This window comes from Rhinopithecus roxellana, chromosome 16 (assembly GCF_007565055.1).
Source record: "Rhinopithecus roxellana isolate Shanxi Qingling chromosome 16, ASM756505v1, whole genome shotgun sequence".
NCBI classification, from domain to species: Eukaryota; Metazoa; Chordata; class Mammalia; order Primates; family Cercopithecidae; genus Rhinopithecus; species Rhinopithecus roxellana.
The window spans coordinates 18,435,148-18,459,427 of record NC_044564.1 but is presented as its reverse complement, the minus strand read 5'-3'; the positions used below and the strand labels follow the sequence as shown (position 1 = coordinate 18,459,427).

General features: G+C 53.9%; 1 protein-coding gene across 2 annotated transcripts in view; it reads right to left on the bottom strand.

Annotated features, from left to right (window-relative positions):
* Positions 1 to 1,640: 1,640 nt before the first annotated feature.
* PTPA (protein phosphatase 2 phosphatase activator) overlaps positions 1,641 to 24,280 on the bottom strand; it is a 41,007-nt gene continuing 18,367 nt past the window's right edge. For both annotated transcript variants that reach the window (XM_010360923.2, XM_010360922.2), the window contains 7 exons: positions 21,661 to 21,786; positions 19,205 to 19,322; positions 16,096 to 16,195; positions 14,095 to 14,219; positions 13,001 to 13,101; positions 8,138 to 8,245; positions 1,641 to 3,194 (listed from right to left, as the gene is read on the bottom strand). In XM_010360923.2, coding sequence (XP_010359225.1) covers positions 3,117 to 3,194; positions 8,138 to 8,245; positions 13,001 to 13,101; positions 14,095 to 14,219; positions 16,096 to 16,195; positions 19,205 to 19,322; positions 21,661 to 21,786 — 756 coding nt within the window. In that variant the 3' untranslated portion in view covers positions 1,641 to 3,116. The remainder of the gene's footprint in view (positions 3,195 to 8,137; positions 8,246 to 13,000; positions 13,102 to 14,094; positions 14,220 to 16,095; positions 16,196 to 19,204; positions 19,323 to 21,660; positions 21,787 to 24,280) is intronic.

The following is a 24,280-nucleotide window of genomic DNA, read 5'->3' as shown; positions in this document are numbered from 1 at the left end:
AGTGTGCCGCCCATGTTCTCATCCCTACTCACCCCTTCACTATCCCACGGAAGCCCAGCCAGAGTCAATGTTCCTTGTATTTGAAGCTTAGGGTCCCCTGCCCACACCCCACCCTCCTCCTCTGTGCAGAAGCCAGCCCTCTCCTCTCTTATCTGCATGTTCCACCCATTTGGCACTATGCCTCGTCACCATGCCCGCCACCTCCATCCTCTTCAGAAGCCCACCCCAGCGCCCTCCTCCTCAGCACCTCCTCTTAGAAGCTAACAGGCAGTTCCGTGCCCCCACGGCAATTCCTATTCCTCAGGGGCCCCCACCCCAGGAAACGGCACCCAGCCACATAAGTCAATAATTGGGGTTCTTGGCTGCTCAGCTCCCTGTCATTAACTCCCTTCCTGTTAGCAACACCAAATGCAGCCTAAATTGGACCACCTCCCACCACCCCACTCTGAACCCTCAGCCAGGCCACCACCATCCCTGAGCCCAATCACAGCTACAGCCTCCCAAATGGTCCTATCTCCCCTTCTCCCCAACAAAACCCTCCAGCCCCTTCCCATAGAACACTGTCCAAACTCAGCAGAGCCCGCAAGGCCCCGGCCTACAAGTCTGGCCCCTCCACCCAACCCTAGCCCTCTGGGCCCGGGCCTGAGCTCTCTGCAGCGGCTCTTTCTTGTCCTCGGGGTATCAGCTCACAGGACCTTCTAGGCAGGTAACCCCCTGCCCCGCCCCCATCAATGCCTTCTCTAGTTTTCTAAGGTTATTTTCTCCATAATCCACCCGCTACCTAACACTGTCATATTTGGATGCACTGCAGTCTTGAGGAACATGCAGCCACTATTTGTGAAATGAAGGAATCCTCAAGACCAACGGTAGGAACATCATTAAGCCCGTTTTTCAGATCAGGAAGCCAAGGCTCAGAGAGATGAAGTCAACCATCAGGGCCCTCCTACTCCTGGTGAGTAAGGAGCAGCTGCTCGGTTTGAACTCGGGTGTGCCTGACTCCAGACAGGGCTGCTGGTCACCAGGCTCCAAGGCAGTCCAAGGTGTTGAGGGGCTGAAGCTTTCCAGTCCATGCAAGGCCTCTATGGGCAAGAGAAAGGTAAAGGACCCGTGTTCTCTGAGCAAGAGTGTCTTAAGGAAGTCTGGGGCACAGCAGCCTAAGACCCCCAATTCCAGCCCAGCAGGGACAGAAGGGGCAGAGAAGGGAGAATAGAGGGCTACCCCCTCATAAACCATAGGTGCATGTTCTACTGTCAAAGCCCATCCAAAGGCTCCCTGGCCAGGTTGGGGCTAAGCCGGGAGTCCAGACAGGCCCTTCACCAAGCACAGCTGCAGCAAACACCCAGGATATGCTATGTGCCAGGCCCTAACCTGAGGACTTCACATCTGCTGTCCACTCCTGGCAGTCACCCTGTGACTGTCCTCATTTTGTGAATGAGGAAGCTGGGGCTCAGAGTCTTCAGTAACTTACAATCTTACAGCTGGGGCTGCAGACAGCTGGGATTTAAACCCAGGAAAGGTTCAACCCAAACTGAAACAGCTCAAGTCTCAGACACAGTGGCCTGAGGGAAGGGGACCTGATGGAGGTCAGTCATGCAGACATGGGCTAAACATGTGACATGAAAAGACATACCTCACACAGGTGACAGGTGCAAAACAGAGGCTTTAATCCGAACAGCAATGAGGGTGCAAGGGGTTGGGAGCCCAAAGGGGGATGGGGGAGCCAGGAAGGGGTGTCTGGCCCTGGGAGAGAGGTGGACACTGGGCCTCTTCTGAGAAACTGTCACTGACCTTTGGGACTCCTGACCCAGCCTCTGCCCAGACCATCACCGGATTCCAGGCCGAGCCCCTGTGTTGTGCTTCTCAGTGCTCCCCCTTCCCGAAGGGTGTGTGGACCCAGACACAGGAGGGGGCAGTGGAGAAGGGCAGGCCTGGGGGACGAGCCTGTAAGAGGCAGGCCCAGAAACAGCCCTAGGAGAAACCTCAATTGGTGGCCCTCAATGGGCCTGCCCAGCCCCCTCTGGGCCCATCCTCAGAGCCAAAGCCGGGGCTTGGGAGGCAGTCACTTACCTCACCCTATAAAGGCAATGGACAGTTCAGGGAGGTGGGAGGACAAGGCGTGGGACCGCCACCTTCTGGGCCCACCCACCACCCAGGGGAACAGAGAAGCAGGGCCCACGGTCCCAGGGTGAAACTCGCAGCAGCGCAAAGGTAGCAGAAGCGGCCGGGCCTAAGACTGCCAAAAGGAATCCAGGCTCTCCAGATACAATGGGCCCCGAGCCCCTTCCTGAGTTTCTGCCACCCCCCTCCCTGCCAGGGAAGGTTCTGGAAAGACGTGCCTCACCCTATCAGCTGGGCTCTCCCAGGAGCCCAGCGCCTACCCAAAGGGCAGCTTCCATTGGCTATGCTACCCTTGGGGAGCGGGAGAGATGTGGCTATAGCCAGGAAACCCAGCAAAGTCAAGGGCTAGAGAACAGAAGAGCCAGGAGGAGGCTTGGACACAGGCGGCCTCAGGCCCAGGGGGCAGGGTGAAAAGGAGCCTGGGAGGGGCACCAGCCAGGACAGCTAAGGCCTCTCCACCACCCCACCCCACCCCAGCCCATGGCTGGCAGCCAGCCTCAGCTTCCAGCCCTAGCATAGATAGCCACCCCAGCATGGCCTGGGAAACTGACCTGCCCCTGCAAGGAGCAGCTCCAGCCCTTAGAAAGGCATTGACTCCGGGAAAGGAAAAGCAATGGAAGCAGCAGGGTATCTCCCCTCCCCTCCCTGCAGTGCTGCAGAACAGCCCCTGCTCTCAAAACCAGACTGGACAGGAGAGAAGGGAGAAGAGGCCAGGAACAGGAGACGGTGGCGGAGTGACCGGGCCCCAAACCCTCTCTTCTGGCCAGTCCAGCACAGGGGAGCTCAGGAGACCGGCTACACTTTGGTCACTTCTCCCAACTTGGGCCCTGAAGCCTTATGCTCCGAGCCCCCTCAAGCCTGTCTCACCACCCCACCCCAGTAAACAGCCTCTCATCAAACCGGATGAACAGAGGGAGGGGATGGGGAGGGGCCACTGCTGGGGTGGGGAAGGCAGGCACAGCAACTGTGGCCTGGGTGGCTCTTCGGCTCAGCCCCTCCTAGCCCGATGTGACAGGATGGATGGGCAGCAGGCTCCCGAACTTGAAGTGCTGGATCACAGGGAACTTCTCCAGGCACTGTGAGGAAGGAGCAGGTGAGCAGAGTGGTGAGGGCCACACCACACCCCTGCCAGGACCCCAACAACCGCAGCAGCTCCCAGGTGTCCATCCCAGGCCCAGGAAGTGGCCCTGCCAGGGGAGCCCCCAGGCTTTCCTCCCCAGTTCCTCACTCCTTCTATCCCAAAATACCCACTCCACAACAATGAGACCCACAAGATAGAGAGAGAAAAGGCAGCCCAAACCTACAAGGTAGAAACCGAGAAGAGGCAGCCAAGTGACATCACTTGGCCGAGAGAGGGAAGTTGGGAACCTGAGGTGAAAAGAACCCTCCTGATCACTGGGGACGCCCCCAGCCCAGGTCCCGGTTCTAGAGAAGAGACATGGGGACATCTGAACATAAACCTAAGAGGCTGAGGCCAGGCCCCAGAGCCTGTTTTCTCCAGTTTTCAGTTCTCTGGACTGAAAAAGGCATCTTGGCACTTCAGAGTGAGACAATAAGAAGCAGCTGACATTGAGTTCCCCCCACTCCTGGGCAATTCCCAGCAGCCTGTGTGGGGGGCAGGGGGAAAAAGAGTGCTGAACAGGGGAATGGCTGAGCAGGGGGAGGCCCAACTCCCTAAGCCCAGCCCAGCCAGGCTCCTAGCAGAGAAGCAGAGCTGGAGAGCAAGCGACAGAGCCTATCACAGAAGCTAGGCTGGTCCACAGGCAGTCGACCCCAGCTTCCAGCCGCAGCTCCCACAACAGCACCCCCATGCCTGCCACACCTGGACACTAGCTCTCACAGGAGCCGCTGTGGGCATGTGAGGGTTGGATCTGCCAATCCTCAAAAAGCAGCTGTAGAACATAGGAGGAAGAGGCATGGGGGTGACGAGTGGGTCAAAGAGGCGCCAAGAGGGGAGGGAAAGAAGGATGGAAACCAAGTTCATGGTGGAGTGGGGGGCAGAGCCCTGGCCACAGCGAGGATCCTGGGTCTGAGGCACAGAATGCGGGGAGCAGGGAGCGGGAGGTGGTCCCTGAGCGGGAGGGGGGGCAGCCGCAGATCCAGGCCAGAGGCCAAGGCAGCTGCCATGGTGCTTATGTCATCCGGGAAGTGGTCATAAGAGCTCTCCCACCCCCCAGGGCCCTGGAATTCCTGAAGGGGTCAAAGGTCAATCTCCCTCTAGCTCCCACAGGAGAAGCTGCAAGGCAAGAAGGGGTGGAGGCAGGGGTTCTTTCCATTCTGCCCACAGGACCCCAGAGTCAGCCCCCTTAGAGCCACAGGAGAGGCCAGGAGCTGGGCCAAGGAAGCCTAAGGCTCCAGGGCAGGAGGAGCCTCCAGCCCCGCCTTTCTCCCAGCAAGGCCCTCCCATGTACCTGGGCGGAGCAGCAGCTTCAGCCTGTCTCCTCTGACCTTCCAGCCAGAGGTGCTTCAAGCTGGGGAAGGGACTCCCTGGGTCCTGACAAGGTCCTTCTGAAGGCAGCAACTGCACAGCCGTGGCCCACAAGAAAGACAGGCCCCCACAACCACACAAGGCCCCTGAGAGCACTTGGTTCTTCGGTCAGAAAAGCTGGGACAGTTAGACCCAAATCCTGAGGCCACCCACTGCCAGGCTGGTCAGACTTCTGTGGCAGCCCAGGAGGCTGACTTCCCTCAATCAACCAGTTCTGACTGAAGACCCAGCCTTCCTACCTACCCCTGGACTGCAAGACTGGCAGGCCTTGGAGGGCCTCCCTAGGGTCTAAGAATTGGCCAGAGAAAGCAAGCCCTCTCCTTGGACCTCTGTGCAGGCAAAATGCCAGCCCATGGGCCCTTCGGGACTAAGGACTAAGAGCTACTTGCTAGTAAGTTGCCAATGAGTCCTGAACACTGCAAAGACTTGGTGATCTTTTCTTTTTTTTTTTCTCAAAGATGGAGTCTCGCTCTGTTGCCCAGGCTGGAGTGCAGTGGCACGATCTCGGCTCTCTGCAACCTCCATCTCCCAAATTCAAGTGATTCTCCTGCCTCAGCCTCCTGAGTAGCTGGAATTACAGGTGCGCATCATGATGCCAGGCTAACTTCTGTATTTTTAGTAGAGACAGTGTTTCATCATGTTGGCCAGGCTGGTCACGAACTCCTGACCTCAGGTGATCTACCTGCCTTGGCCTCCCAAAGTGCTCGGATTATAGGCGTGAGCCACCGCACCCAGCCAGTGATCTTTTTTTTTTCCTTTGAGACGGAGTCTCACTCTGTTGCCCAGGCTGGAGTGCAGTGGTATGATCTCGACTCACTGCAACCTCTGCCTCCCAGGTTCAAGTGATTCTCCCGTCTCAGCCTCCCAAGTAGCTGGGACCATAGGCATGAGCCACCACACCCAGCTAATTTTCATATTTTTAGTAGAGATGGCGTTTCACCATGTTGCCCAGGTTGGTCTCGAACTCCTGGCCTCAAGTGATTCACCCGCCTCAGCCTCCCAAAGTGCTGGGATTACAGGTGAAGACTTGATCTTTTTTTTTTTTTTTTTGAGACAGTCTCGCTCTGTCACCCAGGCTGGAGTGCAGTGGCACCATCTCAGCTCACTGCAAGCTCCACCTCCCAGGTTCACGCCATTCTCCTGCCTCAGCCTCCTGAGTAGCTGGGACTGCAAGCACCCGCCACCACTCTCGGCTAATTTTTCATATTTTTAGTAGAGATGGGGTTTCACTGTGTTAGCCAGGATGGTCTTGATCTCCTGACCTCGTTATCTGCCCGCCTCGGCCTCCCGAAGTGCTGGGATTACGGGCGTGAGCCACCGTGCCCGGCCTGACTTGGTCATCTTAAAGTCGGTGAGTTCCAGCGTCACCCTACACAGGAGCCTGTCCCCTTCCCCACACACCGCCTGCCACAGGAAGGCCACTTTGTGGTTACTAGAGAGCCCTTCGTCCTGAGATGGTCATTTTCAGTGTCCTCCTTGTGTTCGCCACCCTGTGCTCAGCCCCCACGGAGACCCCGACAGCCTGTGCAGAGCGGACCATCCCTGTGTTCCTGCCACACCATTTTCAAACCAAATATGCTCCTCCCTCATCCTCTGTCAGCCCGGAGTTCTTTTGTCCCTGGAAGGGCAGGTAAGAGAAGGGGACGGGGTCTCTAACCCTATCCTTTGGGCCTTAGAGCCTGAGTCAAGAGAAGTTTAGAGTCACTTGAATTAAGAGACTTGTAGAGTACTTCAGGTACCAAGCAGGGAAGGCAGCCAGAGTCCTCTCTTTGGCACACAAGGGTTGGGGTTGAGAGGAGGCTGGAGGGTGCTGTGCACCTCTCACATGCTCAGACACCCTGAGCGGTGGAGCGGGGAGCACAGCAGAGTGAGACTTCCCCAGCAGTCCCCACTGTGGGACTGGCGGGGGTGGGGCTGTCAGGAACACCAGGACACCAGAGGGCAGTGACCCATGGCAGAGGAGTGGAGAGCCAGGGGTGGCCAGCTGCGGCCGGAAGGAGCCTAGGCAGCTCCAACCAACAGGCTCTCAGGCCTCTCAGATTAGAGAGGTATGTGGGTTGGAACCTAAACACAGGATGTGAGGTCCAGAGGAAGGGGACCAAAGGGGGAGGGGGCGGAAAGGAGAGAGGGCCCGGCCTGCTCAGTTCAAGCCTCGTTAACCCCTTCAGGACTGAGTGTAGGGAGCCAAGCCAACTGGAAGTATCTGTGCTCCCCCACCCCACTGGCCTCTGGCAACCTTCCCCATTGTCCCGCCTCTGCCGATGGGATCCAGGAAGCCCTGGGTCCAATGAAGACCTGGAGCAACCCTTCCCAGAAGAGAAGGCCGGCCAGAAGTCAAGAGATGGTGCCCACAGGACACTGTCTGAGGCCATGAACTAGTCACCAGGACCAGCCTGAGGACAGAAAGAAGGGACTTTAGGGACCCATCACTCCAGGTGTGGAACTTCACATCCAGCCCTTCCCTGGCCAAGGTCAAACAGTTCTAGAATTAGTCTTCCCAGGAAGTGGGAGGAGCTAGCAGAAGGGACAGGGTAGAAATAAAATGTCTCGGCCGGGCGCGGTGGCTCAAGCCTGTAATCCCAGCACTTTGGGAGGCCGAGACGGGCGGATCACGAGGTCAGGAGATCGAGACCATCCTGGCTAACATGGTGAAACCCCGTCTCTACTAAAAATACAAAAAACTAGCCGGACGACCTGGCGGGCGCCTGTAGTCCCAGCTACTCGGGAGGCTGAGGCAGGAGAATGGCGTGAACCCGGGAGGCGGAGCTTGCAGTGAGCTGAGATCCGGCCACTGCACTCCAGCCTGGGCGACAGAGCGAGACTCCGTCTCAAACAAAAAAAAAAAAAAAAGAAATAAAATGTCTCCTCCCCACTTGCAAGAGGGAAAAGGCCACCTCCTTGGCTGCGAGAACACTGCCAAGAAGGCAGGAGACACCCTCGGCTGCCTGCCAGCAGGGGGAGCTCCAGGAAACCTCGGCTCTCCTCTCCTCCACATCTGATTTGAGAGCAGGGAAAACCATTTGCATCAAAATCCCTGAAGGGGTCCATAAAAATGCCAATTCCTGGCCTACCATCAGACCTCCCACCACTCAGCGATCATACACAGTAACATTTGAAGGCAGCACTTTAGAGATGCCTCCAAAAGGTAAGACCCTTCCCAGGTATACCATGGGAGAGCCAGACTCAGGCTGCCCAAGCCTCGAGGAGCCTTCGGCCACTTGACAAGGGAGAACAGAGGCCCCCATCACCCCAACTCCCCACGCAGCAGGTCCTTGCCTCAACCTCCAAGCTCATCAGGACAGAGCTGGGCTGCAGCTTTTCAGGGCTGGGGTGGCTGGTGCTTCTCTGACTGCCCATGCCCCAGACGGGAGATTCCAAGGCCCCAAGTGTCAGAGGGGCTGGCCTAAGATTCAGAGCAAAACAGTGGGGTAGGAGGAAGCAGGAGCCCCAGGCCCCACATCTTTTGCTTTGTCCCCAGCCCAGGACTAAGTGCGGCAGCAGGGACGGGCACACTGGCCAGCCCCCACTCACCTCGGCCTTATACATGCGGATGAGACCCTGGTTCACTTTGGACCAGGAAGGGACAGCGCTGATGTTCCACAGCTGGTTGGAGTGCTCTGCAAATGGGCCAGTCTTCATCTGAAAAAGAGACGCCACAAGATGAAGAGGCAGGGGCTGGCTGGGAGCTCATCCCTCCTCCCCTGCAGCAAAGTCACACCCATGCATGCATACAAACACACACACACACACACACACACACACACGCAACACACATGCAGACACTTGGGAACTAAGCTACAACATCTGCCTGGGGTGCAAACACACAAACAGGCACATACAAGTGCCAAAGACAGGGTTCCCCCTTGGCCCTCAAGGCCTGCTAGGAAAATATAAACATTCCATGCCCACCCACCCACAGCCACCCCTCTTTCTCCCACAGCCAAAAAAAAGGGGGCCTGATTCCTGTCGCCCACCAAATCCTGCAGCCTCAGGAAGATAAGATCTCCACCTGAGCTTCTGGTGTCGTTCCCACTGACTCCCCAGGAGCCTCAGAGCACCTCTCCAGCACAGGGGTTCACTTGGGCTCAGATAAACAGCAGCAGCAGCTCGACCCCACCCCTCCAGGCCCACCCCTTCTCCCCCAGGCCCCCCCCCACAGGACACGTGGTCTGCACCTGCCACCAGCAGAGCTAAAAGAGATGAGGAAAGGGTCAATTTGCAAGAGGATCAAGGTGGGTATGACCAAACCCAGGTATCCGACAGCCCTCTGCATGGCAGGCAGAGTGAGGGAAGAGAGGGCGGATGGGAGGCAGGGGTGCCTGAAGGAGCAGTCAGCCTGGCCTGGCCAGGAGGTGGGGAAGGGGTGGCCGCCACAACAGTTGAAAGAGGCAGGCACAAGGACGGATCCATTCCTGGTCCTCCCTCTTGCCAAAGAGTCTGACCCTCCAGGAAGGAAGAGAAAGATTCTGCAGCCAGCATGAAATTCCCATGACGTCAGAAACCACAGAGGGACGCCTGTGTGCCTGAACATATCCCCCTGACACCACGAGTCCAGCACATTTGTATTTATTAACCAAGCAGTTCATAATTCCCCTCAACATATCCCCCCAGCTCATAGGCAGCATTTACAGGGGAACAGGGCTCTGTACCCCAGACCCATCCTGCAGAAGGAAGACTGTGCAAAGAGGCTGAGTCTGGCAAACAAACAGAGACTTGGAAGGTTCCAGAAACATGCAGGTGTCAGGGGAGGCTGGGTTATCTGAAGGTGAAAAAATAAGCCAGAAATGCTCTCCAAAATGGGGCATCAGTTCACCACGAGGGCCCTTAGGAGCCCCCACTCTTGAGCCATGGGCTGCCACCTGGTGACCCACTCCTGGCAGGCCTCTTACTTCTCTAGTAAGGGCAACTGTGACAAAACTTCTAAGATTTAAGTCAAAAAAAACTGTCATTTTACCCCCTCATCTCCCTCCCCTGGCCCAGGTTCCCAAAAAGCCCATCCAAACACCCATGTTCAGGAGCAAGGACAACAGGGTCCTCCCTCCCTCCTCTCCTCTCCCAGGCTCCACCACAGCCAAGCAAGAGCCGGAGGCACTCCACAGAGACAAAGCCCACCCTGGTCCCTGGGGGCCTTGTCTTGGGCCACTTGCTTCACCCAGAATCATCCAAGGATCTCTCCTCCAGGAGGGCAGCCAGGCACCCCCAGCCTACAGGGGCCTCTCACCTCGGGGAGCTTTGTTTCAACTGCCCAGCTCAACTACACTCCACCCCTAGCCCCTCCCCTCCCCCTCCCCGCCCTACCCCACCCCTTCCCCAGTCTGCAGGCTCCAGCCCCGTGCATACTTCCAGGCCCGGGAAAGCTTAGGGAGCATGGAGCTGTGTAACCAGTTTCACTCTCTGGACAGGGCCCTCTGAGCAAGCAACCAGGGGGCACCCTGTTGGCTTTGTCTGCCAGGGGCCTGCCCAGCAAGGGCTCCGAGGCAAAGGCAGGCAGATGGGCACTGGAAGACAGAGCCCCTGCCTCCTGGCCAGCGTCGCCCACCAGGGCCAAAGAACAGATCCTCAAAAGGCCTCTGGCAGAGCCAGGGCTGGGCCCATGTCCTGGAGCTCTGGTGGCCCTGGGCCCCCAAACCCACAGAAAGGCCAAAGAGGTAGTTTATTTGGAGGGGCTGCAGGCTGCCCCCAGGCCTTCAGTGCCCAGGGTCTCCCTAAGTCCTTCAGAAGGAGACCCTGTAACTCTGGCAAAGAAAAACAGACGATGGGGGGAAAAAGGAATCGGGACTGGAAGACAAAAAAAAAAAATTGGCTCATTCTAGCCACAAAGGGAGAAGAGAAAGAACCAGAACGAAAGAGCGACCGAGCGAGCTGCAGCCCGCAGTGACCCCAGGGGAATCGTGTGAGTCAGAGCAGCCATATTGAGCAGGAAATTACTCACAGACGCTGCGTTCCTGCCTCTCCACTCCCCAGAGAATCGGCCTTTTGTAAATGGCTCCTCTGTCAGTAACTGGGGGGATGGGCGGGGGTGGGGAGGCTCTGCACAGCGCCTTCCTGTCAGCTCCTTCCCTTCCAGCTGAAATCTGATCCCTCCCTTCCCAAAACTCCAAATTTAGAAGCCAGATTGAAACTGAAATTCTTTTCCTGCCTGCCCTGGGCTCTTAAAGGCGCCAGGGCTGCATTTCCAGAGGCTGCAGAGGCCCTGCAAGGTGGGGTCCCTCACCTTGGATGCCCAAGGGTATCAGTGTAGTCTTGGCATGAGACCCAGAAAGGGCTGCCCGATTCCATTCCCAAGTTGTAGGTGTTTTATTTAATCTCCCAGTTAAAAGAGCACCATGGTGAATCCAGGATCTCCAGAGGAAACACTGCCTCCTTCCCAACCAAGGTGTACAGAACTCTGTGCAAGCCTCCAGGTCCCGAGTGAGCTAGGCCAGGCCACTCACCAACTAGGGGCTGCAAAACGCTGCTCACTGCTCCGAGGTGGAAGAGGGTGGGCGCTCTGGAGAACCAACACAACGTGTGCTGTAACCAACGGCCACGTGGCAAGATGGGCCCTTGCTGCAGCCACCTCAGCTCCTGGGCACACTCCTCCTAGCGCCCACTGTTGAACACCATGCCCAAGAGCCTAGACCCAAAGTGAAAACCCGGCCCTGTGGAGAAGGTGCGGAACAGCCAAAAACTCTAGGCACGCCCTCCCCTCCCTGTTCCTTCTGAGGCCTCAAATAAATGTAACCAAACCCTCTCCAAGTTCAATGTGCCTCTCCTGCCACCTAGTGGCTACTTTGAGATTTCCTCTAGTGGAGGAACTGGGTCCCAAACTTTGGAAAAGCTTTTGGGGTTTTTATACCAACATCATCAGCCAACCAACTAAAGACACAAAATTTTACCATGGAATCAATTCCCAAAATCCTGGAGGCCAGGCCTGGCCTGCCTCCTAGTTAGAATATAGACAGGGATCCAGAGGCCTGGCCAGCCGCCAGGGGGAGCCCAAACGGCTCAGCCTTTCAGCCACACGCAAGAGCGCAAGTGTGGAATCTGCACCCTTCTTCCCACCCTGCTCCTCCAGCTTATCCTGAGGTCCCCCAGGGCTCCACAGACCCCACATTCCACTCCACAGAGAGCAGCGCGTGACTGGCTTTCAAGGCAGTGAGCCAGGCTGCCCCCGAGTCCTCCCGACCTTGGGCCTGCCACACTGCTGAGGGCAGCAGATCTCCGGGAATGAAGCGGTGGCCGCCCAGCCATCAGGCCCGGCTCCATTTGCTGACTTGGAAAAAATGTGTCATTCCCCTCTGGCCCCTGGAGTTTGGCAGAAGCCTGAGACGAATGTTGACCAGGAAGAGCTCGGAGCCAAGGCTGCTGGTTATAACCCAGCTTTCTCCACCTCTTCGGGGGCTCGGAATACACAGCCCGGACGGACAGCAGCCCCCATAGCCAGCGTCCACAGGCCTGCTAAGGACCTCACTGAGGCAGCAGACATCCGTGCTGGTGTAAGGAAAGGAACTGAGGAGGGATAGAACTCTCAAACCCTCTCCAGATAGCAGAGCTAGGGCATCCTTTGGAAATTGGGGCATGGGGATGGCAGGGAGGATGAAAAGTCCTAACATCTCCCTGAAGAGAGGTCCAGAGAGCAGAGGGTCCCCAGCTTTCCTGTGCAGTCACCTGGCAAGTGTGTTTAGATGCGGGTTCCTGGCTCTCGTCCCCTAAGATTCTGATGCAGTAAGTTGGGATGGGGTGCCCAGGAATGTGCATTTTAACAAACACCCTAGGAGACCTTGCACAAGTGGTCCAGGGCCCACTATAAGGAATCCTGCCTTGGTGAGACAAGAACTTTCAGTTCCAGAGCCCAGCCATGGGGCTGGCTGTCCAGTGACTGCCACAACAGGCCAGGCCTGCATACTCCCACACTGGCACTTTGCTCGGGCCCACGTCCTCAGGCACTGACAGAGACGTGTCCCTTCGACAGAAAAGCTGTCTGTGCCAGAAGTTTGCTCCATCTCCTCTGGTGGTTTCATTTTACACATCCACAAGCACATGGTTCTACAGACCCTTGTGGGGCTCCACTGAAAGATGCTGACCCTCCCCCACAAATCTCCCCCACCCTGACCCTTTCAGACCTGCTGCAGCAGTCACCAAGGCCAGTTAGTGACCAAGTCTTAGACCCTCATCTCGAGACTCCTGTGATGTTTAGGAGAAACTGAAGGAGAACTGGGTGGAGGCCCTGACAGTCAGCAGCGGCTGACTCAGGAGAGGCCCAGTGGTGCTTCCTTTTCAATAACCCACTCCGGCCGGCCCTGCCATTTTGGGCAGCAGCTCTGTCTCTTCTGATTCACTGTAAAGCCACCATCCTCGGTTCATCTAAGCCTGGAGGCAGCCATGGGCTTCTCTCTCACCCCTCCTCCTCACCTCGGTGATAAACAGGATACATTCCAGGAACATGTAGTCCTTGTGGTTCTCATTCACGGCCTTCTCATCCACAAAGTGTCTGGGCTCCAGGTATGGGTGGTCTGGGAAGAGGAATGGGCCCCAGGGTTCAGAACCAGGCCCCACCACTACCTGGGCAACCCGGCCCAGCAGTCACACCCACGCAAGGGCCTCAGTCCTGCCCATGGTGCCCTCAACACCTCACCATGAAGGAGCAATAAATGGCTCTGGGTTTGTGTATTCTAATGTGCTAAGCTCTAGCTGCATGGCATTGGACGCATGACTTCATCCTGCCAAGGTTCAGTTTCCTCACCTGGACAGTGGGGACAAGAACAGCACCTCCTCCTAGAGTCCATGACAATAATTACCACGCCTACAGCACGCAGTATGGTGCCTGGCGCAGGTGCCAGTCAACAGAGCTGGCCTCATGGTGGCAGACCATTCGCAGGTTCACTGAGAAGATTTAGGGAGGCAATGCACCTAAGGCCACAACTAATGGTCATTTATGAATATCATTCTGTAGGCAGTTCACTCTTCATCAAAATAGAGATGATCACCCACCCCCATCCTGAAAACCAGCTTCAAGAGTGGGGGAGGCACCAGAGCAGACCTCTCTGAGCCCCACAGGAAGCAGGCCCACCGCCCAGCACTTGGCGGCTGCTCCCTAACAGGCCGCTTTGCACACAGCTTGATAATAACAGTGGATGACGCTGGTCACCGAATCAAAAGGGTCCCTCGTTTTCAACATAAAACCCCACAGCTGCTGCCAGGAGCTGGGGCGCATTTCACACCAGTCCATTATGTGCCAGGCATGCGCCCTTGCTCCAGCCCATGTCACTTCCCATTATCTTGGCGGCGCTTGGCCTCCGCCTCCCCCAGCCCACCACACGGGCTTTCACAGCAGAAGGTCGACAGAAAGCCTCCCTCAATAGCTGGTCTAATGCCCTGCTTTCCAAGCTGTCACTGTCTGCCCTGGGCAGGAAGAAGGGAAGGAGGGAGCGCAGGAGGGGCAGGGGAGGGCCACAGAACGCAGCCTTGGTTGGGGGTGGAGGGATAGGCGCCTCCCGCTCCAGTACCTATCAGCTGTGAACTGCCCCAGATGAAGGGCAGAAACTGGAAGTCATCCAGACCCCACACTCCCTGGCTGCCGGCTGGCTCCATCCTGTATGTTTTCTGGAGTTTCCGCATAACCTCAAGGTACCTGCACAGGAGAGCAGGGAAAGGAAAGGTAGCAAAAAGTAAAAAGACAGTCTCACCCTTTTGGCCACTGGGAGCACAAGGAGGCCACAAAATAACCACTGAAGAGTGTAACTGGTCTCAATTTCAATAATGTAGCTTCATTTCCCCCAACAAACAGCCATCTTTTGGCTCAGGAAAGGGAAAAAAATCACTGATTAGGGGCCCAGGCGCGGTGGCTCACGCCTACAATCCCAGCACTTTGGGAGGCCGAGGCAGGTGGATCACAAGATCCGATCGAGACCATCCTGGCTAACACGGTGAAACCCATTCTCTATGAAAAATACAAAAAATCAGCCAGGTATGGTGGTGGGCACCTGTAGTCTCAGCTACTCTGGAGGTTGAGGCAGGAGAACGGCATGAACCCAGGAGGCAGAGCTTGCAGTGAGCCGAGATCTTGCCACTGCACTCCAGCCTGGGCAACAGAGCAAGATGCTGTCTCAAAAAAAATAAAAAATAAAAAACAAAAATCACTGATTAGGAAGGTGGGTTTTGGTGCCATCAACTCCTGACAACTTGTAAAACCCTGGGCAGGGCCTCAGCCTCTCCAGCCTCAGTCGGCCTGTCTGAAAGCTGACACAAGTCCCAGCAGGTTATCTCCTAGGTTCTTCTGGTTCCAACCTTCACTTTTATCAGAGGCTGCGTATCAGCCACCCATGGAGCATCGAGCACTGCTCCTGGGCTCCATCACAGGCCTGCTGCAGCAGCACTGCTAGACTGGGCCCCGCAATGGGGATTTGAAGAGCTCTGGGTAACTGATCCACATCAGTGCTGCCCAGTGACTAGCTTGGGTGGTGCGGGGCAGCAGGTCAGAGTCTGACTACCCGCATTCACCTGGCGTGAACCCAGTGAAGACACCGGATACCTCTGTGCCTCAGTTTCCTCATATGTAAAATGGAAATAAACAGTTGCTATTTCACAGGGTTGTTGTAAGAATTAATGAGTTATACATAAAGTGCTTAGAATTCTTCCTCCACATGGTCAACACCGTGTGGGCACTGGCAGATATTATGTGACAATTCTTTTTCTTTTTTTTTTTTTTTTTTTTTTTTTTGAGGCGGAGTCTCGCTTTGTCGCCCGGACTGGAGTGCAGTGGCCGGATCTCAGCTCACTGCAAACCCCACCTCCCGGGTTTGCGCCATTCTCCTGCCTCAGCCTCCCGAGTAGCTGGGACTACAGGCTCCCGCCACCTCGCCCGGCTAGTTTTTTTTGTGTTTTTAGTAGAGACGGGGTTTCACTGTGTTAGCCAGGATGGTCTCGATCTCCTGACCTCGTGATCCGCCCGTCTCGGCCTCCCAAAGTGCTGGGATTACAGGCTTGAGCCACCGCGCCCGGCCGACAATTCTTTTTTTTTGAGACAGAGTCTCACTCTGTCACCCAGTCTGGAGTGCAGTGGCATGATCTCAGCTCACTGCAACCTCCGCTTCCTGGGTTCAAGCAATTCTCCTGCCTCAGCCTTCTGAGTAGCTGGAATTATAGGCCAGTGCCACCATACCCAGCTGATTCTTGTATTTTTAGTAGAGACGGGGTTTCACCATGTTGGTCGAACACCTGACCTTGTGATCCGCCTGCCTGGGCCTCCCAAAGTGCTGGGATTACAGGCGTGAGCCACCGCACCCGGCCTACGTGACAATTCTTTCACTTGTTTTTACTTGTAGGTTAATTTGAACCTGTTGGAAAAAAGCCTTGGGCACTCTATCCACAGCCACAGCTTGATTAAGACGGGACAAGAGAACCATGAACCACTCAGGAGAACCCTACAGCACCCCATTTCCCAGTCTGAGGAGGAAAGAGATGGCCCCTCACGCCCCCTCCTCCAACCCTCCTGTCCTTTCTCTCACCGATTGAACACCTTGAAGACAATAGCTATTTGGTCATCCACCCGGAGCACCCCAATCTTGCAGAGACAGCAGAGGAAAGCAGCAAAGGCCGCCTCATGCCCTGGAGGAGAAAAAACAACCAACGTTGACAGTCGTCCAGGTAAAGGACTGGGATTGTTTTATTCTCCCAGAGTCCAAATCGCTGATAAGTGCCCCTCTGAGGTAGGTGGTCAACATGGAGACAATGAGACCTCTTCCCCATTCAGAAAGATGTGCTAGGTCCTTTCCTTTGAAGAACTATAATACTGGCTGGGCATGGTGGCTTATGCCTGTAATACCAGCACTTCAGGAGGCTGAGGCAGGCAGACTGCTTGAGCTCAGGAGTTCGAGATTAGCCTAGCCAACATGGCAAAACTCTGTCTCTACAAAAAATACAAAAATTAGCCAGACATGGTGGCATGTGCCTGTGGTCCAACTACTCAGGAGGCTGAGATGGAGGATCACCTGAGCCCAGGAGGTTGAGGCTGCAGTGAGCCATGATAAGGCCACTGCACTCCAGCCTGGGCAACAAAGTGAGACTGTCTCAAAAAAAAAAAAAAGAAAAAAAAGAACTACCAGTACTATAATTCTACTCCTAAAAGACCCGGGCTGGACATTTACATTTCATCATGTAGGTTTAACTCACTGAGCAGTTCCACCATATTTACTGAGCACCTACTATGTAAGCAGTCACCGTCCATGTTACACACTACGAGACAGTGACAAGTAAGTCCCTGCCCTCAAAAAGTTTATGATCTATCAGGGACAACAGACATTATAAATATACAGTCACTACTATGATTCCAGCTCTGAAGAAGAAAGACAGGGTGCTAACTGGAGGATATCACAGGAGGACCCTGACATAAGGGTTCAAGGTTTCCCCTAAGGAAGTAACGTCTAATCTGAAATCTGAAAGATGTGAGTTGGCAAGGCAAAGGGAGTGAGGGAAGCAAGAAATATATTCTAGCCAGAAGGAATAGCATGTGCACAGGCCTTGAGGCAAGAAAAAGCTTGATCTGTTTGAGGAACCCTAAGGCGGCCAGTATGTCCAAGGCAGTGAGAACAAGGGAGAACGTGCGATGACAGGAGGCTACAGGTCACATGGGCCTTGTGGCCATCAGAAAGAGCTCAGACTTTACCCTAAGAGCAATAGGGAGTCACTGCAGGCTTCTAAGCAGGGAACACATGATCAGATTACAGGGTGAAAAAGCACCCTCCTTCCTTTCCCAGTCATATCAAACAGCAACGGTCTGCACTATAGGAACTACTCACTGGACTGTGATTGAATCCCATTGTTCACAGTGTCACACAAAACCTATCTGGAGGGAGGTGAGAAGAGAATGTGTCAGAGAATACTTCTGTCCTGTCTCTGGAGGACAAAGACCCCTCCAGGGCCTGGAAGCTTGTGAGCTCAGTTTCCTTCCCCTGCCACAGTTTTCAATTATGACCAGCCATGGCCCAGGCTCCCATTGTTCAGGGGTTCGAATGCAGCTCGGGCACCAACCCCTGCTGAAGTGGCCAGTCTTCCCTCTTTGATCTTTTCCCTGCTGGTCTTATCAAAGCCCCACCCAGTCCAAGAGGGCCGTTCTCCAGGGCCTGCCTCTGTGGCTGGGGCTCTCTCTTGTGGATCACATTCCCCAGACAAGGGGAGGGCTGAGCGATGCTCCCATTTGCCTGCTTCAGGGAAGAAGGAAAGGTGGGCCCTTACCAAAGCAGAGGTCCTCCTTAGCTACACAGTCCATGCCCTGACCTAGAGAATGCCTCCCTTTTATATTTTTGAGAGATGGGGTCTCAGCATGGTGGCTCACACCTATAATCCAAGCACTTTGGGAGGCTGAGGTGGGAAAACAGCTTGAGCTCAGGAGTTCAAGACCAGTCTGGGCAACATGGCAAAACCCCTTCTCTATAAAAACTACAAAACAATCGGCCGGGCGCAGTGGCTCACGCCTGTAATCCCAGTCCCAGCACTTTGGGAGGCCAAGGCGGGTGGAGAAGTAACCTCACCAGAGGTCAGGAGTTCGAGACCACCCTGGCCAACATGGTGAAACCCTGTGTCTACTAAAAACACTAAAATTAGCCAGGTGTGGTGGCGTGTGCCTGTAGTCCCGGCAGAAGAATCACTTGAACCCAGGAAGTGGAGGTTGCAAGTGAGCCAAGATCGTGCCACTGCACTCCAGCCTGGGCAACAGAGTAAGACTCTGTCTCAAAAAAATAAATAAATAAATTGCCAGGCTGGTGGTACACACCTGTAGTCCCAGGTACTGGGGAGTGGGAGATGCAGAGGCGGGAGGATCACTTGGGCCCAGGAGGTCAAGGCTGCAGTGGGCCAAGATCACATCACTGTACTGCAGCCTGGGTGACAAAGCAAGACCCTGTCTCAAAAAATATATATATAAATAAAAATGACTTAAAATAAATTTTTAAAAAAGAGATGGAGTCTCACTACATTGTCTAGGCTGGTCTTAAACTCCTGAGCTCGGGCAATCCTCCCCCTCGGCCTCCCAAAGTGCTGGGATTACAGGCGCGCACCACAGCACCTGTCCACACTTCCCTTTTAAGGAGCCCACACGCTCCCTCTCCTCAAAGTCCAAGTCTGCTTGGCCTACATGGACCACAGAACCAAAGAGCTCAAGAGCACAGAGAATGTGGCTAAGAGACAAGGGGTGCAAGGGAGAGGGTGTACCATGACACTGCAAAGGCCACCAAGAAGCAGTCCTATTTCTCAAAGCTTCAGTAAGCTGCTGCCTTGACATACAGTAAGTGCTCAATTAATAATTATTATTTTGGTGATGATGAGTTGCTCAGAGACCATTTTCACAAGAACAGAAAGCAGCGCTGCGTGAGCACCATGCACAGGGCATCAGCTCCCCCTGGTGGACTACGGCAGAGCCACAGCATCTGAGCCTCCCTGCATGCCTACGCCCTCCCTGCCTATGAAACCACCCTGCACCCCAGCTGGCCCCAATAGGCTGCAGGTGCTTGGCGAATTCTTGATTGCTCTTGCTTGCTAAGAGGGCCCCGAGACCACCTGAAGCCCAAAAAAGAAAGCAGTGAAGCTAGATAAGTACAGAGCCCCACAAGCAGCAGATACCTGTGCCGTAGTCAATGCGCGTGGAGTTCCCCACTGACTCCTTTAGGTAAACAGCCACCTCAGGCACAGCAGCTGCCAGATGGGTGGGGACCACTGTGGCCACCAAGTTTTCTGCTTCCTGGTAACACAAGAGACACAAAGTGGTGGCAGCACATTAAGCAGCATCCCAGTGGGCAGGTGCCCAGGGGCAGCACCTGACTGGGGGCCCATGCTGCCATGCCAGGCCAGCCTGGTTCCCTGTTCTGATGGGCCACAGAAGGAAGGGGAGGGACAGCATTTATTATTCTACAGCAGAAGACTACCCAGGCAGCTTATCATCGACTGATTCTTCCAGGGCACAGGGGTCTAGGGGCAAGACAGGAGGAATCTGGAAAAAAGCCTCAACCCTCCCACGTGGTAAATCACTGGAGCCCCACAGAGACTCTGGTAGGTCAGTGCTATGATTCCCACACAGGCCACCTTCCTAAGAGTTTGTGTCATGTGCCACTAAAAGACATGCAGAAGAATGTTCACAGCAGCATTGTTTAGAGTAGCCAAAAGGTGGAAATGCAATGGAAATGTCCATCAACAGTGAAATGAATAAATTGTGGTATAGTCATACAATAGAACACTACACAGCAAAGAAAAAGACTTACAGCTAGACACGAAAACATGGATGAATCTCAGACGTGACATCGAGCAAAAGAAGCCAGAGAGTTATACAAAGTTCAGAAACATGGAAAAAAAAATCAATTTATGGAATAGAATTCAGAATAATCTGAGCAATAACAATTGGGAAGGGGAGCACTCCAGCTAAAATGTTCTATTGCTTCGCATGAGTGGTGAATCCATGGGTAAAAAACTTGGCATGAGTAAGCTGTACAGCTATAATTTGTCAGCTTTAATACATAACTTAAGGTTGGGCACAGTGGCCTACACCCGTAATCCCAACACTGTAGGAGGCCAAGGTGGGCAGATCACCTGGGGCCAGGATTTCGAGACCAGCCTAGCCAACATGATGAAACCCCATCTCTACTAAAAATACAAAAATTAGCCAGGGGTGGTGGCACATGCTGTAGTCCCAGCAACTTGGGAGTGTGAGGCAGGAGGATTGCTTGAGCCCAGGAGGTCAAGGCTGCAGGGAGCTGCACTCCAGCCTGAGCAACAGAAAAGAAAAAAAAAAAAGACCATGTACCACCTTAAGAGTCCAGAGGCAGGCCCGGGCCTCTCTTGGGAACAGCACGTCACCGGGTCCTGAGTCCTCCCCTCTGCTCTATGTGAAAATATTGGGCCAGAGCAATTAGGACTCAAATTTCCTTAAGCTCAGTTGTAGACAACTGGCATGAGAATCTCCTGGAAAGCTGGTGAAAATCCAGATTCCCAGTCCCTACCCAGACCTGTAGACTCTGCTTTTCTAGACAGGGTCTGAGATCCTTCATTTTTATTTTATTTTTGTTTGCTTTGAACAGGTAACGCCTTCATAAGATTCAAAAATAAAAACATCAGTAGGGGATCAGTTCAATAGACTAGTCCATCTACACCATGGAGTATGCAGCTAGCATTCCAAGCGGGTGTGCAATGGCTCCATCATAGCTCAGTGCATCCTCAAACTCCAGAGCTCAAGTCATTCTCCTGCTTCAGCCACCCAAGTAGCTGAAACCAAAGGCATGCACCACCATTTCTTATTTTTTGCAGAAACGGGGTTTTGCTATGTTGCCTAGCCTACTCACAAACTCCTGGGCTCTAGTGATCCTCCCACCTTAACCTCCCCGAATTCTGAGATTACATGCATAAGCCACCATGCCCAGCTATTTAAAAAATTCCTTTTTGGGGCCAGGCACGGTGGCTCACGCCTGTAATCCCAGCACTTTGGGAGGCCAAGACAGGCGGATCACGAGGTCAGGAGATCGAGACCATCCTGGTTAATACGGTGAAACCCTGTCTCTACTAAAAATACAAAAAATTAGCCAGGCGTGGTGGCGGGCGCCTGTAGTCCCAGCTGCTCAGGAGGCTGAGGCAGGAGAATGGCGTGAACCTGGGAGGCAGAGCTTACAGTGAGCTGAGATCACGCCACTGCACTCCAGCCTGGGCGACAGAGCAAGACTCTGTCTTGGCGGGGGGAAGAAAAAAAAATTCCTTTTCATAGCTGCACAGTACTCCATGATGTGGATGGACTAATTTATTTAAATGATTCCCTACATATGGATACTTGGAACATTTCCAATTTGCCGTAATACAGATAGTGACTTAATAAACAGCCTTGTAGTGCAGAGGGCTGTATATGCATAGTCCCCAGAAGATGACCAAGCAGAGCATAAACTCATTTGTAACTCTGCTAAGTGAAATTGCCATTTTAACAAACTGTCTGAGATTTGTATATGCCTAGAAGCGCTATACAATGCAGGCGCTTTCCCACCTGGTGCCAGAACCACCCTCACTGCCAGCCCAGTCCCTGGCCTGTCCTGTGGCAGCCTCACCTCATCAAGTTTGGCATACCAGGTCCTGTATGCCTTATTCCCAAACCGAGAGGGCTGGTCCACCGGAGGAGTCTCATCAATCCACCTGTCCAGCGTGTTGAGAAGAGCAACTAGTTTCTCAATGGCCTGTGGAGGCAAAATAGAGGGGTCCAAGCCACAGTGACAAGTGGCTCCCGCTTAGCCACAGAGGGAAGTCCACTGCTGCCAGACAATGACCGACCCCTTGGCATGGCCCCTGCTGGCCACCCTCCCCCATCCCTCTTTCTTCCCCACTGTCCTAAATATGAAGAAGGGTCAGGGGAGCACGATGGGATTTCCAGAGAGGGAAGCACACTAGGCTGATGGGACAGGGACGGGGTGGCTTTAGCACCTGGTTTCTGTAGGCAGCCTACCCATGGGCTGCCACTATAGATAAGCAAACTCCAGCCCTGACATCTTTCTAAAAAGACTTTATGGAAGCCTTTTGTTCAGTATGCAATACCTACCCACCATAAAAAATAGAAATATAAACAGAAGAAAATGAAAATATCCAGTAATCCTGCCACCCAGAAATACACTAAACTTTTATTTTTTTTGAGACGGAGTTTCGCTCTTGTTGCCCAGGCTGGAGTGCAGTGGCGCAATCTCGGCTCACTGCAACCTCTGCCTCCCAGGTTCAAGCAATTCTCCTGCCTCAGCCTCCCAAGTAGCTGGGATTATAGGCACACGCCACCACGCCCAGCTAATTTTTGTATTTCTAGTAGAGACAGGGTTTCTCCATGTTGGTCAGGCTGGTCTCAAACTCCTGACCTCAAGTGATCCACCTGCATCAGCCTCCCAAAGTTCTGGGATTACAGGCGTGAGCTACCATGCCCGGCCTACACTAAACATTTTAATATACCCTTCTATGTTATCTTCTTATAGTGTTGTTTTTTTTTTTTTTTTTTTTTTTTTTTTTTTTGAGGCAGAGTCTCACTCTGTCGCCGGGGCTGGAGTGCAGTGGCCAGATCTCAGCTCACTGCAAGCTCCGCCTCCCGGGTTTACGCCATTCTCCTGCCTCAGCCTCCCGAGTAGCTGGGACTACAGGCGCCCGCCACTTCGCCCGGCTAGTTTTTTTGTATTTTTAGTAGAGACGGGGTTTCACCGTGTTAGCCAGGATGGTCTCGATCTCCTGACCTCGTGATCCGCCCGTCTCGGCCTCCCAAAGTGCTGGGATTACAGGCTTGAGCCACCGCGCCCAGCTCTTATAGTGTTTTATATTGTTTAGCATGGTGGGTCTGGATTCAAACCACAGCTAAAACACCATTTAGTTGCTGTGAGACCTTGAGCAAGTGACTAACTCTGAGCCTCTCAGTTTCTTCGTCTAAAGAATGGGGCTGATGATAAATACCTCCTAAGGTGCATAGTGCCTGGCACGGGGTAACGGAATACATTCATCACAGGACACATTCTGCTTTGCAGCCTGCTCCTTTTCCTCATGAACCTCATTCCACATCTACATATAAACATAATCTTATGACAACCTTTACTAAGTGAATAACATTTCATCATGCTACTGCATTATAATTAATTTAACTAATTCCTCACTGTTAAATGTTTGGGTTATTTCCACCTGTTTCACTATCTATTTCATACACAATGCTACGGTAAATCAGTTTGCAACTCAAATCTTTGTGGAAATGCCATCATGTGCAATGCTTTGTAGGGTGGCAGAGTTTGAGAGCCCATCCCCATACGCCTTTCCCACAGAAGACAGGGACCAAGAAGTAGAATCGGAGTCAGAGGTGCAGGCAGCATTGGCACATAAAATGTTACTCAATGAAGAAATCAGGTGGCTGTCTATCCAACCCAAAGGTCAGTTATAAGGTGCTCCTTCCAGGCTGGCTTGTAGAAAAAGGCCAGCACCAGGGCTGGTGGAAAATACAATGCACAGGCTATCTGCAGCCAGTCAGTCCTGGGAAGAGTCCCTGCCAGGAAGTGGATCTTGCCTGTGTCTATGGAAACAAATGGTATAAAAAGAAACTTACAGGAAATCCCGGCACTGGGTAGGAACTAGCAGGGTGATGGCCACGTGAGAAGTTACGCCTGGGAGGACAAGGCAGACCAGGCCTGCCAGGTGCAAAGACTAAGCCAAGAGCTATGTATGTACTTGGGGAGAGGCAGGCTTAAGCTAATGAAATTCAGGCTGGCCATGCCCCCAGCTGCATATGTGAAACCGGCCCTGAATGCTGCTCTCTCTCATCTCCCCTTTATCTAGGCTTGGGGCATGGAAGGACAGGAAAAGTAGCCTGTAAGAGGAGAAATTTCCCTTTACACCTGGCTAAAGCAGAGGGCCAGGATGGCATAAAGCTGCCTTGCTGAAATGTGAGAGCGCTGGCAGAGCCTGGCTTTGTGAAGAACCAGGAATGGCTGATAAGCACAGGTCAGACCTAACCCATGCAGCAATGGGGGCTTACAATGGATGGCACAGTTATGTTGGCCCCAGGAAGCACCAGTCAGCCCCAGATGCCCCAGGGATCTCAATCTTAGGCAAGGCACTGAAGGGGACAGAGATGGCAGAGGTCACAGGAGCCAGGCCCCAGCTGCTAGCTCAGCTGGGCCAATGAATAATTCAAAGGCTCTCAGCTCCTCTTCAGGAGAG